Source organism: Planococcus citri, chromosome 3 (genome assembly GCF_950023065.1).
Source record: "Planococcus citri chromosome 3, ihPlaCitr1.1, whole genome shotgun sequence".
NCBI lineage: Eukaryota > Metazoa > Arthropoda > Insecta > Hemiptera > Pseudococcidae > Planococcus > Planococcus citri.
Window position 1 is genome coordinate 76,999,568 of NC_088679.1, and position 19,461 is coordinate 77,019,028.

Below are 19,461 nucleotides of genomic sequence, written 5' to 3' on the forward strand. Positions count from 1 at the left end.
AAATGCTCAATTAGGACTTGGACTTGGTAAAAATTTAATAATGTGAAAAGATGAACGGATAAATCTAGCAGCATCCGATAATCGGACCATGACCATTTATCCAGCCAGTGGAAAAATCGAGCTTTCATTCATAGGTATCTGAACAAAGTGAACAAGTAGACCGGTTCATGGTGAGATATTCGGTTTTAATAAGCGTACGGGTACAGCGTGAATTTAACTAATATTTCGTAGTCGAAGCGTTTTTTCTTTCGTTGTGTGAGGGTTCACCGGGTTCACCGGGACAACTTTTGCATAGAAAAACAATGCTTAGACACCCACTATATTCACACAACACTCGTACGCGAACGGGTCTGTTGCAACAGGTTTCCTAATCGTGCCGGCCGTTCCGTTTTGGCCTTGGCCGTCAGCTGTTGATGTTGTTACGAACTTTGTATTCTTCAATCCAAACGTGTCGTCCATTCGCCATTTCTCATTCGTCATTCGTGTTTCTCTTCAGCTGATAAGCTGTTGCATCAGCATCATACTTACACTGTAGTTTTTCCGGTACATTCGTGACTCGTGTTACGTGTATTAATACTAATTACTCGATTAGATACTCGTGTAGTTTTGTGTAGTGTGTAATGATTTACGTGCTATTTATTTAGACTGCAACGAATAACTTTCAAGACGAAAATCATGCCCGAATTTGAGAAAAGAAGATATCAAATCGAACTCATCGAAAAAATCAAACAAACGAATGCTATTCTGTTTCTACCCACAGGCAGTGGTAAAACGTTCATCGCATTAGAAATTATCAAACACATGCAGGATGATTTGCAGTAAGTAGTATTTTTTGATTGCAGTTTATAGACTTACTGTATAAAATTAGGTACAGTATATATTGATTCCTATGCATGTTTTGTGGCAGGAAACCACTTTCAAAAGGTGGTAAAAGGACTATTTTCCTCGTGAATACAGTCGCTCTGGTAGAGCAGCATCATTCGTTCCTCAAGAAAAATAGCTCGCTCAGAATCAAATCGATAAGTGGAGACTTGCACTCATCGTTGAACAAATCAGAATTCTGGACTCGGACCCAAAACGAATTTCAAGTTGGTATCTTTGAACGTGACAATATTGAGCTTCTAATCGTTGATATTTTATTACACTAATTACGTCATGTTTCCGTTTAGGTATTGATTATGACTTCCCAGATTTATCTGAATGCGTTGACTCATGCTCACATGAGCTTGAAGAACGCTAATTTGATTATTTGCGACGAATGCCATAGCGCCGTTCACGATCATCCTATGAGAAAAGTAAATTGTATTTTATGCCCGGATTTTGTCGAAGGTACATTCTTATGGCTTGTATTGTTTTGAGTGATTTCTTTTTGTATTGTTCCAGGTAATGACGTTGTTTGAAAAATGCGACGAAAAAGATCATCCTAAAGTATTGGGGTTGAGTGCCACTTTACTAAATGCGAACACAACGAGTTTATTGTTCAAAGAACAACTCAATTGTTTGGAAAATACATTTAGATCGAAGATCATTACTTCGAAGCACGTTAACGAAGTCAAAAAGTAAATTAATTATATCTACGTATTATAATAATAAACTTACGAGTTACGTAATATTTAAAACACCTAACTATTACAGATTCTCCACGAAACCCAAAGAACGACGTGAACCACTTCCTCGGTACCAATCTCCACGTAAAATCACCAGTCAAATTGAAGCTTTGGTTGAAAAACCCATCGATATTTTGAGCTCGCTTAAATTGAAAAATGTCGATATTCCTCAACCTCAATGTTCGGGCGATAAGTTACTCAACGATCGAGGAGAAAATCGTGCCAAGATGTTAAAAAATTGTTTAACTGATCTAATGGTAAGTTAGTATAATCTTTAACATGTAGGTACGAAGTTGTCAAGGGTTTCATTCGTTGTACCTATATTGAATTTTTATTGAAATTGGTATAGGTCCATCTCGAAGAGTACGGTTTATTCTTCTGTTATTCTGGGTGTAATATGTACATTACCCAACTTGAACGTATTATGACGGAGAAGAAAGAAGAAAAAGTATATTGCGATGCTTTACTCATGATGATCAATTTACTGAAAGTAATTAGGTAAGATATAATTTGTATAACTAGTAAATATTTTCACCAGTATGCTCATTTCTGTGATTCGTATTACTATTTTCATCTAGGAAATTACTAAAAATGGAAATGCAGTGCAGTGAGGATACTCGAAAGGTCAAAGTGATCGAAATCGAAAAAAATTGCGCTGAAAAACTTTCGTACCTGTTAACCCAGTTAAAGAACCTGACCCCATCTGACAAATGTATCGTATTCGTTCAAAGACGAATGACTGCTAAAATTTTGTCGGAAATTATCAAGGTTTGTGACGACTTGATTCGAGTATATCGAGATAGTGAAGTACTCTAATTATTTATAGTTCATCTGTTATTTATTTCCATTGTTAGATATTCTTCAAAGAAATGAAAATCAAATTAGCGGTCGATCACATGATAGGATCATCTGCCCATCCTCTGAGAAATTCGAGAGACGATGCTCATGATAAGAAATCCAATCAGAGAGTCATGGAAGAGTAAGATACCTATTTTTATGAAAAAAATCAACCTACATTTTATTTACGAACTTGAACTAGGTAATGCTCAGCAAATGTTTTTTTTATAGGTTTAGATGCGGAAAAATTAATGTACTGGTGGCTTCTAACGTACTGGAAGAAGGTATAGATATGCCGGACTGCAACGCCGTCTTTATGTACGATTTTCCTAAAACGTTCAGATCCTACGTTCAGAGTAAAGGAAGAGCTCGAAGGGCAGACAGTTCTTACGTTTTATTGATGGATGAAGAAGATGAAAAATCTTTTAAAAGCATCGACGATTATCAAGATCTTGAGAAGAAATTAGAAAATGTACGTTAACAAAATTTGGTCAAAGTGTAAGTGAAGAGTATGTACCTAATTACCAAGGGTGCTTTTTTCCTTTTTTTTACAGGCGGTTGCTTCGTTCGATATTTCGCACGAATTCTACGATAATAACGATGAAGTTTATACCACGGTTAATGGAGCTATTCTCATCAAAACTCAAGCTATCAGTATTATTAACAGGTATGCAACTATTCATCGTCGAGACCGAACGATTAAAAATATTAATTATTGTTCGGTTTTCAACGTCAATTAAATTTTATCTACCTACGTTTCTTGCAGATATTGTTCCTCTCTATCTCAGGATATTTTTACGGATTTGACTCCGTTGTGGTGGCAAAATGATGAGCGACAAGACGGATGCATTTGTAAATTGCAATTCCCTATGAATGCGGCGATTAAAGATATTATAGAGGTACCTACTTGTCTTTTTTTCTTAACTTTAATTTTACAATATAAGGAGCAAGAATCCGATCTCGTCACTCCGCCGTCTCGCTTACTGGTGGTTTACAGTGGTCTGTAGAAAAATCTAGCTGACCGAAATTCTGAAAATTGGTTTAGGAGGTGGGTCGCTAAATCCATTTTCGGGGTCCATTTTGACCAAACCCCAAAATTGAGGTGCGAGGGGGGTGGGTAAATTTCAAAATTTTCAAAAAAATTGTGTGAGGTATCAAAATACATGTACTGAAACATCATGAACACGTTTCTAAGGCCATTTTCACGAAATGGCCAAAGGGTAACCCAAGAAGGAGGGGAGGGGAGGGGGGGGTAAACTTCGAAATTTCCAAAAACAATCGTGTGAGGTATCAAATTGCATGTTCTTAAACTTTCTGAACACGTTTGTGAGGTTATTTTCACAAATTGGTCAAAAGGTAACTCGGGGAAGTGCAGAAAGTGGCAAGTGTCAAAATGTTTAAAATGCAGCATCAATTTTATCATGAAGTCTTGATCTACAGATTCAAAGTATTCCGTCCAGTTTTTCTGAAGTTTCATCCTTGTCACTTTTCTTCATATCTAGCAAATTCAAAATTTCTTTCAACAATGGTTTCTTCTTCTTCGTCACAGTTTTTTTAATTGAAGATATGAAGGGAGCCGAAGATACTAACAGACGATTCATTTGATCTACTTTTGTATGCAGCCTAGAATTATTGAAAACAATAATTGCATCAAAAAAAGTCCTGATGCTGAGAGAACATTTTGTATTGAAATTGCTTGTATTTCATCATTTCAGACCCATTTTTCAGTATACTTATGGGTTATTTTCAAAAAAGAGCGCTTATAAGGGACAAAGTAATGTATGGGGGTTGAAATACACATACTAAGGGAACCTCTTGAGGTGTCACTCTCCGATTTGAACGGGACCGCGATTTTTGGAAAGAGCATAGTCTAAAACCGCCAAAACCAAATTTTCAGCTGCCCAAGTTCATTTTTCGATTTTTGGCGAAAGTTTGAAAATTCAAAATTGACTCGGTTTTTGGCGATTTATGCTTTCTTTTTAAAAGGAGGTACTTGATCAGTAAAAATGGTCGAAATATGTCCCAAAACTAATATTAATTACCCAAATCTAAATTTCACCATTTCCAGCCATAGTCGGGGGGCCCGCATAAGGATCAATTGCACCCCCTGCCGATCCTCTGGGACAACTTTTTTCTCAAAGGGGGAGTCCTAAGGAACATTTCTAGCCCTTGTCCTCAAAAAAAAAATTGGCCCTACTTACAAAATGGCGGTCATTTTGATTGGCAGGTCAGCCGAAATCGTAGATTTTGCGTTCCAACATAGGACTAGCATACAATTTTTTAAACTGTACAAAGGTAGATCGAAAGAGCAGGCAAAAATTCATCACCTTTCCAAATTTCAAGTGCTGAAGTGCCTTTTTCGATTTTTGGCGAATTTTAAAAAATCAAAAGGCCAAAAATGAGAAAATTAACAAAATGTTACCAAATTGACATAGAAAGCTGAAATTTGGGATATACCTCATTTTCGACCTACCAAATCGATTGGAAACTGTTTCAAACTGTTTTGAGCAGTTCTGGAGCCTCCAGCAGATTTTTGAAACTCGAAATTCCCACAAAATTTCATCAAATGAAGTTGGAAAGCCGAAATCAACTCTGCAAACTAATTTCAGTACGCTATGAAGCCGACTGCAGGTAAATTTCAAGTCGTTTTGAAGCCTTCAGCAATTTTTTGAAAATTACTGGAGCCTCTAGTGAATTTTTGAAATTTGAAATTTCCCAAACATTTTATCGAATGGAGATGGAAAGCTGAAATTAACTATGCACTCCAATTTCAACACTCTCAAAAGACGACTTCAGGCGGGTTCAAGTAATTCTGGAGCCTCCAGTGAATTTTTGAAATGTTTCAACGTGTCTTTACGACAATTGAAATTTCTAAAAAGTAGCTGGAAGCTTCAAAACCACTTGAAACCATCATGCAGTCGACTTCATATTGTATTGAAATTAGTTTGCAGAGTAAATTTCGGCTTGCTAACCTCATTTGATGAAATTTTCCAAGTTTCAAAAATCTACTGGAGGCTCCAGTAATTTTCAAAAAGTCACTGGATGCTCCAAAATGACTTGAACCTACCTGAAGTCGTCAACTCCATATTCACGCCTTCTGAAACAAATTCAAAATTCTGGTGATTCTGGAGAAATTGAAAATCGCGCTGGAGGCTCCAGAATGGCTGAAAATTGTGAAATTTGGATTTGGGGGGTTAGTTTTGGACAAAATACAGCGATTTGCGCGAATTTCAAAATTTTCCACGTAAACGGGAAACTTTTGATTTTTTGGATTTTTTTAATTTTGAAAAAAGATGGTCAAAAAAACACTCTTGAGGTGTCTCCCAAAATCGGCTCAAATGTGGATAAACTCGTTAAACAGGTCGAGTGTAATATACAACTCGATTTCTAGCTGCCCAACATCATATTCACGCCTTCTGGAGCAAATTCAAAATGCTGGAGATACATATTGAAAATCGCGCTGGAGGCTCCAGAATGGCTGGAAATTGTGAAATTTGGATTTGGGTAATTAATATTAGTTTTGGGACTTATTGTGACCATTTTTTACTGATCAAGTACGTACTTTAAAAAAAAAAAGCATAAATTGCCAAAAACAGTCGATTTTGAATTTTCAAACGTTCTCCAAAAATCGAAAAATGAACTTGGGTATCTGAAAATTTGGTTTTGAAAGTTTTAGACTATGCTCTTTCCAAAAATCGCGGTCCCGTTCAAATCGGAGTGTGAGACGTCAAGAAGTTCTTTTGTGAGAATGAAATAAGTGGTCTTACTTTTCTGCATGAATTTGCATTTTTTAGAATAAATCTTCATGATGTTGAAATTTAAGTAGAAATGGAAAAATACATTTCAATTTTCAAGTGGACTCACACGTAATTTACCAACACATCACAATTCTCTTCACTATCAGTTGGGTTAGAAAATCATAGAACATCATGCATGTCTCAGCAGAATTATCAGCTATGTATTTTATCTTCCCCCCTACTTCCCCCGTCAACGTTGTTGCGACTAAAAAAAGTCAAAGTAGTCGATACTATCTTTGTTGTAGAATGAGATAAGATTGCTATTTTGATTGCGAATCGTATTTAATTTTCTCGATTTTTGGTCAACTAGTTTTTTCTACACAGACCACTGTGGCGCCGTCGGTCGCAACGAGAAGTCTATCAAGTAAGAGGACTGACATATGTTTAAACTGACACCTCCATTAACTTCCACACGGAGGTTTCCACAGTGGTGTCAGTCCTCTTGGGATATTGTAAGAAGTTCCCTGAGATAGTGTTATTTTGTTAGCTCATTTTTTCTACTCATGTTATACTGTAATTGTTATCAAATATGAATCATATCATTCGATAAATTAATTAGTAGGCATGTTGGTTACCTTACGCGTGTATAACGTCTACAGAGTTATTACAATACGTGTTGTGTCCAACCTTTAGCCGCGAGAAGTGCATTGCATAAAAAACACACCCTCGTTGGTGAAAGCAAGACATCCGGTTGCTCTCCTCTGCATCGCCCTTCCTACCCTTGGAACCTTTTAGCTACGATATTTTTTTGTACATCTTTGACGAATGTCGATTTAGTTGTAATATATACGTAAACGTGAACGTTTCTCTTTTCTTCTTTAACATTCAATTATTTCTTATTTTCACAGGGTCCAGTATGCAGCAATATTACTGACGCTAAACACGCGGTTGCTTTCAAAGCTGTTAAAATTCTGCACGAGATGAATGCCTTGGACGATCATTTTCATCCTGTACGAGAAATTATACACCCGGAAGATGAACAGTATTGGTTTCCTTACTGGAATGATAAGGGTACAGAGGACGATGGAAAGAAATCATCCGTTAGAGAAGTTGATATGAAAGTATGTTTTTTAACTATTTTGTTGACGAGGGAAGTACATATCTCATCTTTCGGGAAAATTTTTGAACCGGGTAAAGCTAAATTTGAAAGATCATGCATTAATAACAGTTCTGGATCAATGATGGGAAAAATCGAAATTTTACCAAATTCACCCGGAGAACTGAAATTTGATTTGTTCCCTGTTTTCGATGTGGGATTTCCGGACATTCCCCAAAACAAATTTTCCAAATGGAATAACTCCGAATTGTCGTTTTTTTGAATGATCGATTTCCTAAATCCACTTCCCCGAACTCGATTAAATCAGATGGATAAAGCAAAGTGCAAAAAATTCATTTTTTTTTTTCAAAATTGCAGAAAAGTTCTTCGTGTTAAAGGTCGAAAGAACATCCCAAGAAGTCCAGTTTTTCTCCCCAAATTGCCAAAAATCCTTTTTTTAAATCAAAATGCCAAAAAAATGTTTGTTTTGTCAAAATTAGCAAAATGACTGTTTCTTTTTAAATTTTTGATAGAAACTGCCAAAAAGTCTTGTTTTTTTATTGCAAAAATAATCAGAATTTTTGTCAAAATTTCAAAAAAAAAAAAACAGTTTATAATCAAAATTGATCAAAAATTTTTTCTCTGTACCAAAATTCCAAAAAATCCGCCTTCTTGTAGAAATTGTAAGAAAGATCCATTTTTGTAAAAAATGGCCTAAATTACTGATTCGTTTTCAATTTTTTTAAATCGAAATTTCCAAGAAGTCTCATTTTGCCAAGGTCGTAAAAACGTCTTTTTTTATGCTAAAATTCTTGATTTTTTTTTCATTGTAAAAAAGTGCGTGTTTTTGTTAAAATTGAAAAAAAAATTTTTAATCGAAATTAATATAAAATCTTTTTCTATTTTTCAAAACTACAAAAAATTCGCTTTTTTGTAGAAACTGTTGAAAAGATCCTTTTTTTTGTAGAATTACTTGAATTACTGGTTCTTTTCTTTTTCTTCAATTTTTCATCAAAATTGCTAAGAGGTCTTGTTTTTGCCAAAATTGCGGAAAATTCCCTTTTTTTTTGGTCACAATTGCAAAAAAATTTGGCGTTTAATCAAAATTAACAAAAAATTAACCAAAAAAAATCTATTTTTGTACAATATAAATAGTTATTCTTGCCAAACTTGCAAAAAAAAACTTTTTTTGTCCAAAATTTTTATAGTCTTGTTTTTAAATCAGAATTTTTATCAAAACTACCAAAAAATCTCAACTTTTTGCCAAAATTGCGAAAAATCTCACTGTTGTGTGGAATTAGTAAAGATAATCCATTTTCTTAAAAATAGCCAAAAAAACGTCCAAATTTTTCTGCCAAAATCCCAAAAAGATCCTTGTTTTTTTTGTTGTGTAATTATTTGCTTAAAATATTATTTTTCGATTGCCTACCAAAACCTCAAAAAAATCCTGCTTTTTTGTAAAAATTGTAAAATGACCCATGTTTTGTGAAAATTTTTATTTTTCGCCAAAATTTTCAGAAAAACCTCATCTTTGTTTTGGTCAAAATTTGTAGAAAGTTTTGCTTTTTTACCAGAATTGTTTCAAAATTTTCAAAAAAATCTCCACTTTTTCCAAATTTTCAAAAAATTTTCACAAAAGGCCCATTTTTGTAAAAATTGCCAGTAAGTGTAAGTTTTTTTTAGCCAAAATCTGAAAACAGACCTGCGTTCTTCTTGTCATAATTTGTCAAACAGTCAGATTTTTTATGTGCCAAAATTGCAAAAAAAAATCTTACTTTTTCAACAAAATTGCAAAGAACACTCGTTTTTTGTCTAAATTGCCTAAAAGTTTAGAGGTACGTATTAATTCGGGAAATCAAATGTTTGGTAATTTATTTTGAGAAAATGTGATTTTTCCAACTAAATTTTTCCCGAACATCGAAGGATAGTCCCAGTCCCAGATTCATTTTTCATAAATGTCATTTGATTTTTTTCTCATTTTTGACTCAAATTTGATTTTCAAAAATTCATAAAAAATAGGAAAATGCACTTCAGTGTCTAAAATTTAGAATAGAAGTTTTTTTTGACATGCTCTTTCAATCGAGCTCTGTCAGATTTAAAAAATTTTCCGTCGGTTCTGATACCTACATACTTTGTAAGAATATTTTCTGTTCGCAGTATTTGATTTTTTCTAAATTTAAATTCATATTCAAGGTTCCAAAATACTTGAAAAATTGCCGTCCGGTTGCGAATGAGAAATGTTACTTGCATGTGATCCACATCAAGCCGAAGTATCCCAAACCAACCATAAATGATCGAAAAAAATGCGGCGAATTGTTGACATCTCCCTACGAATTGGGTATAATCACCAAGAATCGATTACCCCAGGTAAGTAATTAATTTCTCATTTTGAATGTATTTTTGTAGTCAGTGTTTTACCACAAGCTTCTGAATCCGACAAAAATTCAGGAGAAGGGGAAGTTCTGTACGAGCCATTGAGACTCCGCGAAAAATTTTTCTATTGACGAGAAATTTGCTTAATTTTGATATTCTGCAACTTTTATTTGGACATTTTTTTCGCATCAGAGATGTTTCCTAATACAGAACTTCCCCTTTTCCTGATTTTTTTTAGGGGATAAATTTAAGAACCCTATATAGTAGATACATGTTAATCTAATCGAACAACTATTTTCTCGTAGGTTTGTGATTTTCCAGTATTCTCCGATTTGGGAGAAGTTGAAATCAGTATCGGAACAAATTTTTGTTCTTACGCCGCCACCGCCATAACAGAAGAAATAATATCGGCCCTTGCGAAATTTCATCGCGAAGTATTCTTAAAAGCCATTCAAGTTGTGAAGAAATTCTTGGTCTACTCGGGAAAAAATGATCCCACGGGATACTTGATTGTACCGTTGAAACCATCACGTAAGAAACTTACCAATTTGTTTTTGTAACTTGTATTCATTCAATTTGGAAATTGATTCCTTGCCCCAATATGTATCTACTTAAAGTACCCATTTTTTTTTTTTAGGTAAATATGGATTTGAAATAGATTTCGATGTAGTTATCAAACAGTGGGAAATTTTTGATGTGGAAGAACCTTCTGAAAAACAACGCAAAGAAACCGTATACGATAAGAATAATTATTTGGAGAGTGTTTTGATACCTTGGTATAAAAGACAGGTACGTTGATTTTTCCACACCTATTATTTTCATGTATAAGATGGAGAGGGGAGGGTTTAGAGGGGTTGGATCGAAAAAATAAGCTAATATTCGAACTCAGCGCATTCAGATCAGTAACAATCGATATGCCACATCATTTTTGAATTGTTATTTGAATTTTGACCCCCCCACCCCTCAACAGAGCCCTCAATCCTGGAAAAAATTAAAAGTGACATATGACGTGTTGTTGATTGGGCGTTTGAAAGGACTGTACATATCCGACTATACTCATTTTTCTGATCGGGTCGATCTAACGGCCCTCTCCACCCTGAACAAAATCAAAATACCGGACGAACTAAGGCTAAAAATATATTGGGAAGGAGGGGGGGTTCTTTTTAGAAAAATAAGCATAAATTTCAACTCACTCAACATCCTCGAAAAACTTGTCAAATGACACTTCCAACGGGATCTTGTCCTTGTTCAAACTGAAGGGGAAGGGGTTAGTTGAGTCTGATCGAAAAAATCAGTAATGATTCGAATACAGCACCCTAAAAAACCCAACAAACGACATGTCACACGTCCGTTTAAATTTTTTGGTATTTTTGCCATGTTCAAAGAGGGGGAGGGGGTCTTAGAGGGGTCGGATCGAAAAAATAAGCCAATATTCGAATTCAGCGCATTCAAATCAGTAACAATCGATATGCCACATCATTTTTAATTTTTTTTTGAATTTCGACCCCCCCCCCCCCAACAAAGCCCTCAACCATGGCAAAAATTACAAGTGACATGTGACGTGTCGTTTGTTAGGTTTTTGAGGGTGCTGAGTTCGAATCTGCGCTTAATTTTTGAATATCAACCTTCGGTGCCTTTCTAGCTCCCATTTTTGAGGGAAAAGTTCGAAAAATGTGAGTGATATGATGAATTCTGAACTTCTGAAGATTTGTTCGTTGAACTGAGCGTTCAAGAAGGATTTTCATGGTGACTTTTTTCGAATTTCCAAGAGGTAGTTTTCTATTGTTGTACTCATTGAAGTTGAGATTTCGTTTTTATTTACTTATTACAATTGTAATTATTGATTTACTTTGAATTTTGATCAAAATTATCCGACTCTTCTGAGCCCCCTCTCTCAGGCAGTGCCCTTCAACGCACCAACAACAATTTAAAATGACATGAGACGTGTCTAAAATTCATTAATTCTGAATGTTTGATTTATAGACGAATTCCAAGATGTATTACATAGTCACGAACGTAGACGAACGTAAGAATTTGAGCAAACCTTTCCATGGCGGAAAACACGGCTCGTTCGCCGATTACTACGAGAAGAAACACAATTTGAAAGCGTTGAGCCCAAATCAACCGCTGATGGAAGCTCGAGCTATTACTCACAATTTGGATTGCCTTCGACCAAGGTTGTCTAAAAATGAAATTTCCAATATACAACTTTCTTTTTTTAAAACAAAATTAACCTCGCATTTTGTCTTATTTCAGAGGTGTATCTAGCGAACAATCGAAAAAAAAGCGACAGGAATTTTTTTTGGTTCCCGAATTCTGCATCAAGCAGACGTTTCCGGCTCGTTATTGGTATAAGGCTACTCTTTTGCCTACGGTGTTGCACCGTTTACATCATCTTCTGTTGGCAGAAGAGCTACGAGAAAAAATCGTAATCGAAGCGGGAATAGGCAGATTGGAATGGCGTAAAAGTAATTTGAATTTTTCATCATCGTACTTAATTTTTAACGCATAATCAATATTTCCTAAAACACTCTCGTTTATTTTTTTTTCAGACGAAAACGACGTTCTCGCAATATTCGATAAATATAATATACCAAAAAATGTTCAAAATTGCGAAGAAGATTTTGCTAAGGTCAGTATAAGTGGAAGCCTTCCTGAAACAAACCATCTGCCGACCCTGAGTACATTGAAGGAACATACGTACGAAGGTCCCAGACAGAAAGAGATATTCCAGGTAAAATTGGGAAATTTTCACAAGCCACACAATTTCGCAAAATCGGGACAAAATTGTAAGCTTACTAATGTTTTTTTTCAGGCGTTGACTCCTGCCGGATGTAACGATATACTTGATCTAGAACGTCTGGAAACACTCGGAGATAGTTTTCTAAAATTCGCAGTTTCGGTTACCGTTTTCCGCGCAAATATCACTCGTGGTGAAGGTTATCTAACCACATTGAAAAGCAAATTGGTTGGTAATCGTAATCTATTGTATTGTGGCAATAGATTTAATCTCGCGTCGTTCATCAAAGTAAGCATTTTTCTCGATGAATTTCATAATTTGGCAGATTTTTGTCATCGTGAACGTATTTTATATTTCAGACGAATACTTTCTCGGCTCATTCCAATTGGTGTCCTCCTGGATTTGGATTACCGCCGATTCTGAAAGCACTTTGGGAAGATAAAATAACTCGCCTTTCGGTGATTTTTCATTTGAGAATTCCGTATGCGGATCAATTCTCGGGTAGGTACTGGAATTCCTGGAAACAGGAGCCTACACATAAAACCATTTGAAACGGAATGACCCCTGTATCAATTAGACCAGGCAAATAGCAGTTTTAAAAAGGAAAAAATTGGCACATCAATTTTTTCTTTGGGAATGTGTTCAGATGGACCCCCTGAACTACCAAAAAAAAACTCGACCCTCCTACCCCTGGAGCAAATTTTTTTAGGAGGCTAAAACCGGTTGCGATTCACGTTTTTTGCATTTTACTCCGTAAATATTAGGTTTACGATAAAAACTACCATGACAAAAAATGTTCCCCTTCAAATTCTCGATAATTTGATACTACTCTCGATACCCATCCCTCAAGGGGGTGTCTAAAAAAACTGGTGGAAAGAGTAGGTGTTTCAAAAAAATGTAAGTCCAGTAAATTAATCAAAATTACCACTTAATATTATTCGTTTTCGCTCAATTTTTTTTTACATAGTCTACACACCCAACTACTAATCAAACCACCGTTGATTGGTCTGCAACCCTCCCCGGGGGTTGGTGGGGGGGGGTGCTTGATTTTTCAAGTAACACACAACTGAATCATGTATTCGAAAAACGAATCTGGACGTGCGATACTCGTATATCGAAGAGTATGTTTTCGAGGTCGCTGAATACAAATATGAACTTATTTTCTGGGTCTAACCCCTCAAAGCCTCTCTGTGCCCCAAAAAGGGGGTCAAAATTTTGAAAAATCGCGAAAAGTCGAGTGATATATCGAATGGTATGTTTTCGAGGTCACTGAGTACGAATATGAACTTATTTTTTGGGTCCAACACCTCGAAGCTCCCCTGTGCCTCAAAAAGGAGGTCAGAATTTTGAAAAATCGCGATAAGTCGAGTGATATATCGAATTTGTAGCCTACTCACTTGTCCTGTTTTTAAATCACAAAACAAAACTTTTGAGACTTCCTCCTGAAAAAAATTGAAGTATTTTTGGGAGAAAATGGCTTGTCTTTTCATATTATAACTAAAATTTTTTGCTATTTTCATTTATTATTTATTCTTCTTCTTTTTTTTGTTGAAAATATGAATGTCTAAAAATTTTCTACCAAGTGATGATAAATTTCTAGGGGAGAGGGGAGAGACATGAAAGCATCTGAAAATTTTGATTTGAAAAAAAAAATCGAAATGCGTTTTGAAGTGGTGAAAAAATAATATTGAACTTCTCCCCCTTCCATTCAAATAAAATTCGAGAAATTGTCTTGCTTTGTCTTTTTTGCTATTTTTTAATCATAAACCAAAAATTTGGGGCCTCCCCTTTCTGAAAAATATTGAGGTAATTTTGAAAAAATGGCTCGTATTTTCATATTTTGAATCAACAATTTTTCAATTTCCCACTTATTCTTCCCTTATTTTGGAAATTTCAATTTCTAGAAATTTTTACTCTAGTAATGATAAATTAGGGAGGAAAAATCTAAACATTTTCAAATTTTGAATTGGAAAAAAAATCAAAATGTTTTTTAAAGTAGGTAGTGAAAAAAAATCGATTGTAGTAATATTGAACATCTCCCCTTCCTTTAAAATAAAATATGAGAAATTATCCTGCTTTTATTAGCTACGGAAAACTTATACTTTCGTAGCATGCATAATGAAAATGAATATGCGCGCATTTTAACATCATTAATTGGTGGGAAGTGTAAAGAGTAAAATGAGTGATATATTGAAAATGAGTCCACAGTCTTGTTTTCAACGATCTAGAAAATATAATATTCGACATAATATTGCACGATTTCTGGCAACTTTTCAGAATTTTATCCTATTTAGGGGAGCGTAAGGGGGTTTTGAGGACTCGTTAGCAGAAAAACAGTTCATATTCGTACTCAGCGACTTTGAAAACATACAATTCGATATGTCACTCAACTTTTCAAAAATTTTCAAAACTTTGGACTTTTTTGGGGCAGTTAGGAGCTTTGCGGGGTTGGGGGCAAAAAATAATACCATATTCGTACTAAGCGACTTTGAAAACATATCATTCGATATATCACTCGACTTCTCGCGATTTTTCAAAATTTTGACCCTCTTTTTGGGGCACAGGGGGGCTTCGAGGGATTGGACCCAAAAAATAAGTTCATATTCGTACTCAGCGACCTCGAAAACATACCATTCGATATATCACTCGACTTTTCGCGATTTTTCAAAATTTTGACCCCCTTTTTGGGGCACAGAGAGGCTTTGAGGGGTTAGACCCAGAAAATAAGTTCATATTTGTATTCAGCGACCTCGAAAACATACTCTTCGATATACGAGTATCGCACGTCCAGATTCGTTTTTCGAATACATGATTCAGTTGTGTGTTACTTGAAAAATCAAGCACCCCCCCCCCCCACCAACCCCCGGGGAGGGTTGCAGACCAATCAACGGTGGTTTGATTAGTAGTTGGGTGTGTAGACTATGTAAAAAAAAATTGAGCGAAAACGAATAATATTAAGTGGTAATTTTGATTAATTTACTGGACTTACATTTTTTTGAAACACCTACTCTTTCCACCAGTTTTTTTAGACACCCCCTTGAGGGATGGGTATCGAGAGTAGTATCAAATTATCGAGAATTTGAAGGGGAACATTTTTTGTCATGGTAGTTTTTATCGTAAACCTAATATTTACGGAGTAAAATGCAAAAAACGTGAATCGCAACCGGTTTTAGCCTCCTAAAAAAATTTGCTCCAGGGGTAGGAGGGTCGGGTTTTTTTTTGGTAGTTCAGGGGGTCCATCTGAACACATTCCCAAAGAAAAAATTGATGTGCCAATTTTTTCCTTTTCGCCTTCGCTTTTTTACGTTATTTTCCCGCTCTATCGCAATAGTCAGAAATGGTCAATTCTGAATTTTCAAAATTTTGCTGAAAAATCGAAAAATTTATATGGGGAGTTGAATTTGTGGTCATATGTGGGTTTCAGATCATGCTTTTTCCAAAAATCAAGGTCTCGTTTAAATCAGAGGCTGGTCCTTGTCATCTGATTTTCATAAAAATATTGAAATAATTTCAACTTTTCTTCTTTATGTGTAATTATTACAGGTATTCTATCCAAAAATACCTTGGCGACCATGAAGGATGACGTTGAAAAATTCATTACAACGATAGACGATGACACGGATACTCGAGAAGAAGACCAAAAAACAAAGTGTTTTTTCGGAAAACAATTCGTCAGCGATAAAACCATCGCTGATGTTGTCGAAGCATTAGTAGGAGTCTACGTAAAAGTATGTTCACCATGATATCGAATACAATTATGCATTATTAAAACAATATTTCCTATTAAGGCTATTAAAACCTTATTTTTGTGTTTAACAACAGACCGGAGGAATCCAACCAGCTTACCAATTACTGAATTATTTCGGTATATTAGCTAAATCGAAGTATAACGAAGTGATGAACACTCAAGCCCCTTCGCCGTTACTTGAAAACCGTGAACTTGCGATCGAAACGGTAATTCCGGAGTATAAGAAATTGGAGAACTTATTGTCGTATAGGTTTCGAGATAAGGCTTACATTCTGCAAGCCTTTACTCATGCTTCGTACCTTGGAAATACGAAGACCGATTGTTATCAGACTTTGGAATTTATTGGCGATGCTGTTTTGGGTGTGTATTGCTATTGCTTTGAAATTTTTCAAAATTGTGTGATTAAATCGACGAAAACTTGTTGAATATTTATTTTTTCTGGTTCCAGATTTTTTAATAACTAGCTACATCTATGAATATTGTGGCGATTTACCTCCTGGTAAATTGACCGACTTGAGGTCCGCTTTGGTCAACAATAACACTTTCGGAGCTATTTCCGTTCGTTTAGGCCTCCATAAATTTTTATTGAGCGACAATGAAATATTAACCGATGCGATAGATAACTTTGTAAAGTACCAGAAGCGTAATAATCATCAAATTGGTGGAATTGAGGTAAATATTCTGAGATTTTTATCCGTTGAAATATTTGGAATTGTAAATTTTATGACGAATGATGTCTGAGCTCGATAATAATTTTGGAATTTATTTCAGGTGATGAAGGTTACTACGGAAGATGGTACAGAGCTGGCTGAAGAAGTGGTAGTGCCTAAAGTGTTGGGCGATATTTTCGAATCTCTGGCTGGAGCCATTTATCTGGACTCTGGAAACAATTTGCAGGAAGTCTGGAGAATTTACTACCATTTCATGAAAGAAGAAATTGGTACGATTTTATTTGCACTTCATGGTATTTTACTAAAAGGTCATTCCATCTTGGTTTGCCTTGTTATTGACTTGGTATTCTGTGATTTTGTCCAAAAGATCTTTATAATTCTCCCCCCCCCCCAGGATATTCACCTCGATTTTAACGGGAAATTCCATTTTTGAAAACAACTTGGTTTGAAAGGTTCATAACAGAAAATACGGATCAGCCTGAATCAATTTTTCGATTTTTAATAAATTTGTAAAAATCTAAACTTCGGTTCGTGTTGTATTTTTTTTTTTTTAATTTCAAATTAACTTTTTGAGTAAAAATGATGAAAATTAGTTCAGAAATTGATATCGAATTCCATCTTCCTCAGTTATTTCAAACGCTCAAGTACAAATTTGGATTTTTTCAGTATTCTCGATTTTTTTTTTTCAAGATACAAAAACTACCTCGAGCAGATTGAAAAAAAAAACGATTTCCTTTGTTGACATCTTTGATTGGTTTTCTTAAACCGGCATATATGAGGCGAAAAGTTAAAAATATTATATTTGTAGAGAGATCTTCAAAACTTGAGAGGTCGTGTCCAAAAAGTAAGCAAATATTCGAACTCAGCACCCTCAAAAGCCCAACAAACAACACGTCTCATGTCATTTTAAATTGTTGGTGCGTTGAAGGGCACTGACTGAGAGAGGGGGCCCAGAAGTGTCGGATACTTTTGATCAAAATTCAAAGTACATAAATCAATAATCAAAATTGTAAAATAAAAACGAAAGCTCAACTTTGATTTGATAAGTACAACAATGGAAAACTACCTCTTTGAAATTCGAAAAAAATCACCATAAAAATCCGTCTTGAACGCTCAGTTCAACGAACAAATCTTCAGAAGTTCAGAATTCATCATATCACTCACATTTTTCGAACTTTTCCCTCAAAAATGGGAGCTAGAAAGGCACCGAAGGTTGATATCCAAAAATTAGGCGCAGATTCGAACTCAGCACCCTCAAAAACCTAACAAACGATACGTCACATGTCACTTGTAATTTTTGCCATGTTTGCGGGCTCTGAGGGGAGGGGGGGGGGTCAAAATTCAAAAAATTTAAAAGTGATGTGACATATCGATTGTTACTGATTTGAATGCGCTGAATTCGAATATTGGCTTATTTTTTCGATCCGACCCCTCTAAGACCCCCTCCCCCTCTTTGAACATGGCAAAAATACCAAAAAATTGAAACGGACGTGTGACATGTCGTTTGTTGGGTTTTTTAGGGTGCTGTATTCGAATCCTTGCTTACTTTTTCGATCAGACTCATCTAACCTGTTCCCCTTCAGCTTGAACAAGGACAAAATGCCATTTAATACGTCATTTGACAAGTTTTTTGAGGATGTTAAGTTGGAATTTATGCTTATTTTCTTGAAAAGAAGACACTGAAGGGTTCAGTGACCTGTGCTCTCAGAAAGCTGACAAAAATGACATGTCTCATGGCTCATCTTAAACCCCCTGTAACATTGGAATGAAATTTAAAATATTGGTGATTGTTTAATAGACCAATAAAAAAAAATTGCCATTTTCTTCAGTTCCACTTTTTTCCTTAATCGAGTCTTTTGGGACAAATTAATAGACTCTGATGACATCAGCTTGGAGAAAAATTGAGCAAATTAAGATGGGGAATCATTCTTAGGCAGAAAGTTGTCAACATAATGTTATTGATAAATTATTTCTATGTATTTTCAGAAAAATTCTCTCGTAATATTCCAATAAATCCGAAAAGAGCTGTTTACGAAATACCCAATGCAAAAGTGAAGTTTACGTACGTATAATTTTGTTTTTATTTTTAATGTGTACCTATTCCGCCTTCCGGATAAAATGAATAGATTTTTTATTACCATCCACGCGTATTTTTCGTTGTGATTTCAGTAAAGATCATCCGCAATTGAAAAAATACTCTGAGGACAAAATGATAATGAAGTTGAGCGTTATAAAAGATAACAAAGAATTCTCGTTTTACGGCAGAGGAGAAAATAAGCATTATTGTAAACGAGCAGCTGCGAAATCAGCTTTAAAGCATTTTTACAAGAAGACTGTTTTCGTAATTTGAGTCATTGCTCTCTAAGTTTTTTTTTTTCGTTTCCTTGTTTTTGTAATTTGAGTCATTGCTCTCTAAGTTGTTTTTTTTCGTTTCCTTTCGTTATTGTTATTTTTTAAAAAATGTATTATTATTTTATAGTGACTTGACAATGTTTTTTCATTTTTTTATTTTTTTTTACTAAGAAATTCAAGTACCTGGTAGGACTGAAATTTAGTGATAATGCAGGTATCACTTTAATTTTTTTGTAATACATTTTTCAGTATACTTTGTTTGTTTGTTTTGGGTTATAATGAACTGGAATTACACTGTAT

At 35.1% G+C, this 19,461-nt stretch overlaps 1 protein-coding gene across 1 annotated transcript; it reads left to right on the top strand.

Annotated features, from left to right (window-relative positions):
• Nucleotides 1-416: 416 nt before the first annotated feature.
• Nucleotides 417-19,414, top strand: LOC135839381 (endoribonuclease Dicer-like). The gene is made up of 26 exons (XM_065355379.1): nt 417-818; nt 908-1,088; nt 1,170-1,295; nt 1,384-1,559; nt 1,636-1,864; nt 1,957-2,105; nt 2,186-2,375; nt 2,462-2,586; nt 2,676-2,916; nt 2,999-3,111; nt 3,211-3,343; nt 7,090-7,302; nt 9,471-9,644; nt 9,956-10,181; nt 10,288-10,439; nt 11,634-11,827; nt 11,907-12,118; nt 12,203-12,384; nt 12,466-12,678; nt 12,750-12,891; nt 15,934-16,118; nt 16,213-16,498; nt 16,587-16,810; nt 16,910-17,078; nt 18,796-18,871; nt 18,979-19,414. Exons 1-26 carry the CDS (start codon nt 676-678, stop codon nt 19,157-19,159), a joined length of 4,635 nt encoding a protein of 1,544 aa, XP_065211451.1. The 5' UTR covers nt 417-675; the 3' UTR covers nt 19,160-19,414.
• Nucleotides 19,415-19,461: the final 47 nt, after the last annotated feature.

Coding starts and splice junctions, on each gene's coding strand:
- LOC135839381 (XM_065355379.1), top strand. CDS start 676: ATGCCCGAATTTGAGAAAAGAAGATATCAAATCGAACTCATCGAAAAA. Junction 2,587..2,675: donor AATCAGAGAGTCATGGAAGA/GTAAGATACCTA, acceptor TTTTTTTTATAG/GTTTAGATGCGGAAAAATTA. Junction 12,385..12,465: donor GACAGAAAGAGATATTCCAG/GTAAAATTGGGA, acceptor GTTTTTTTTCAG/GCGTTGACTCCTGCCGGATG.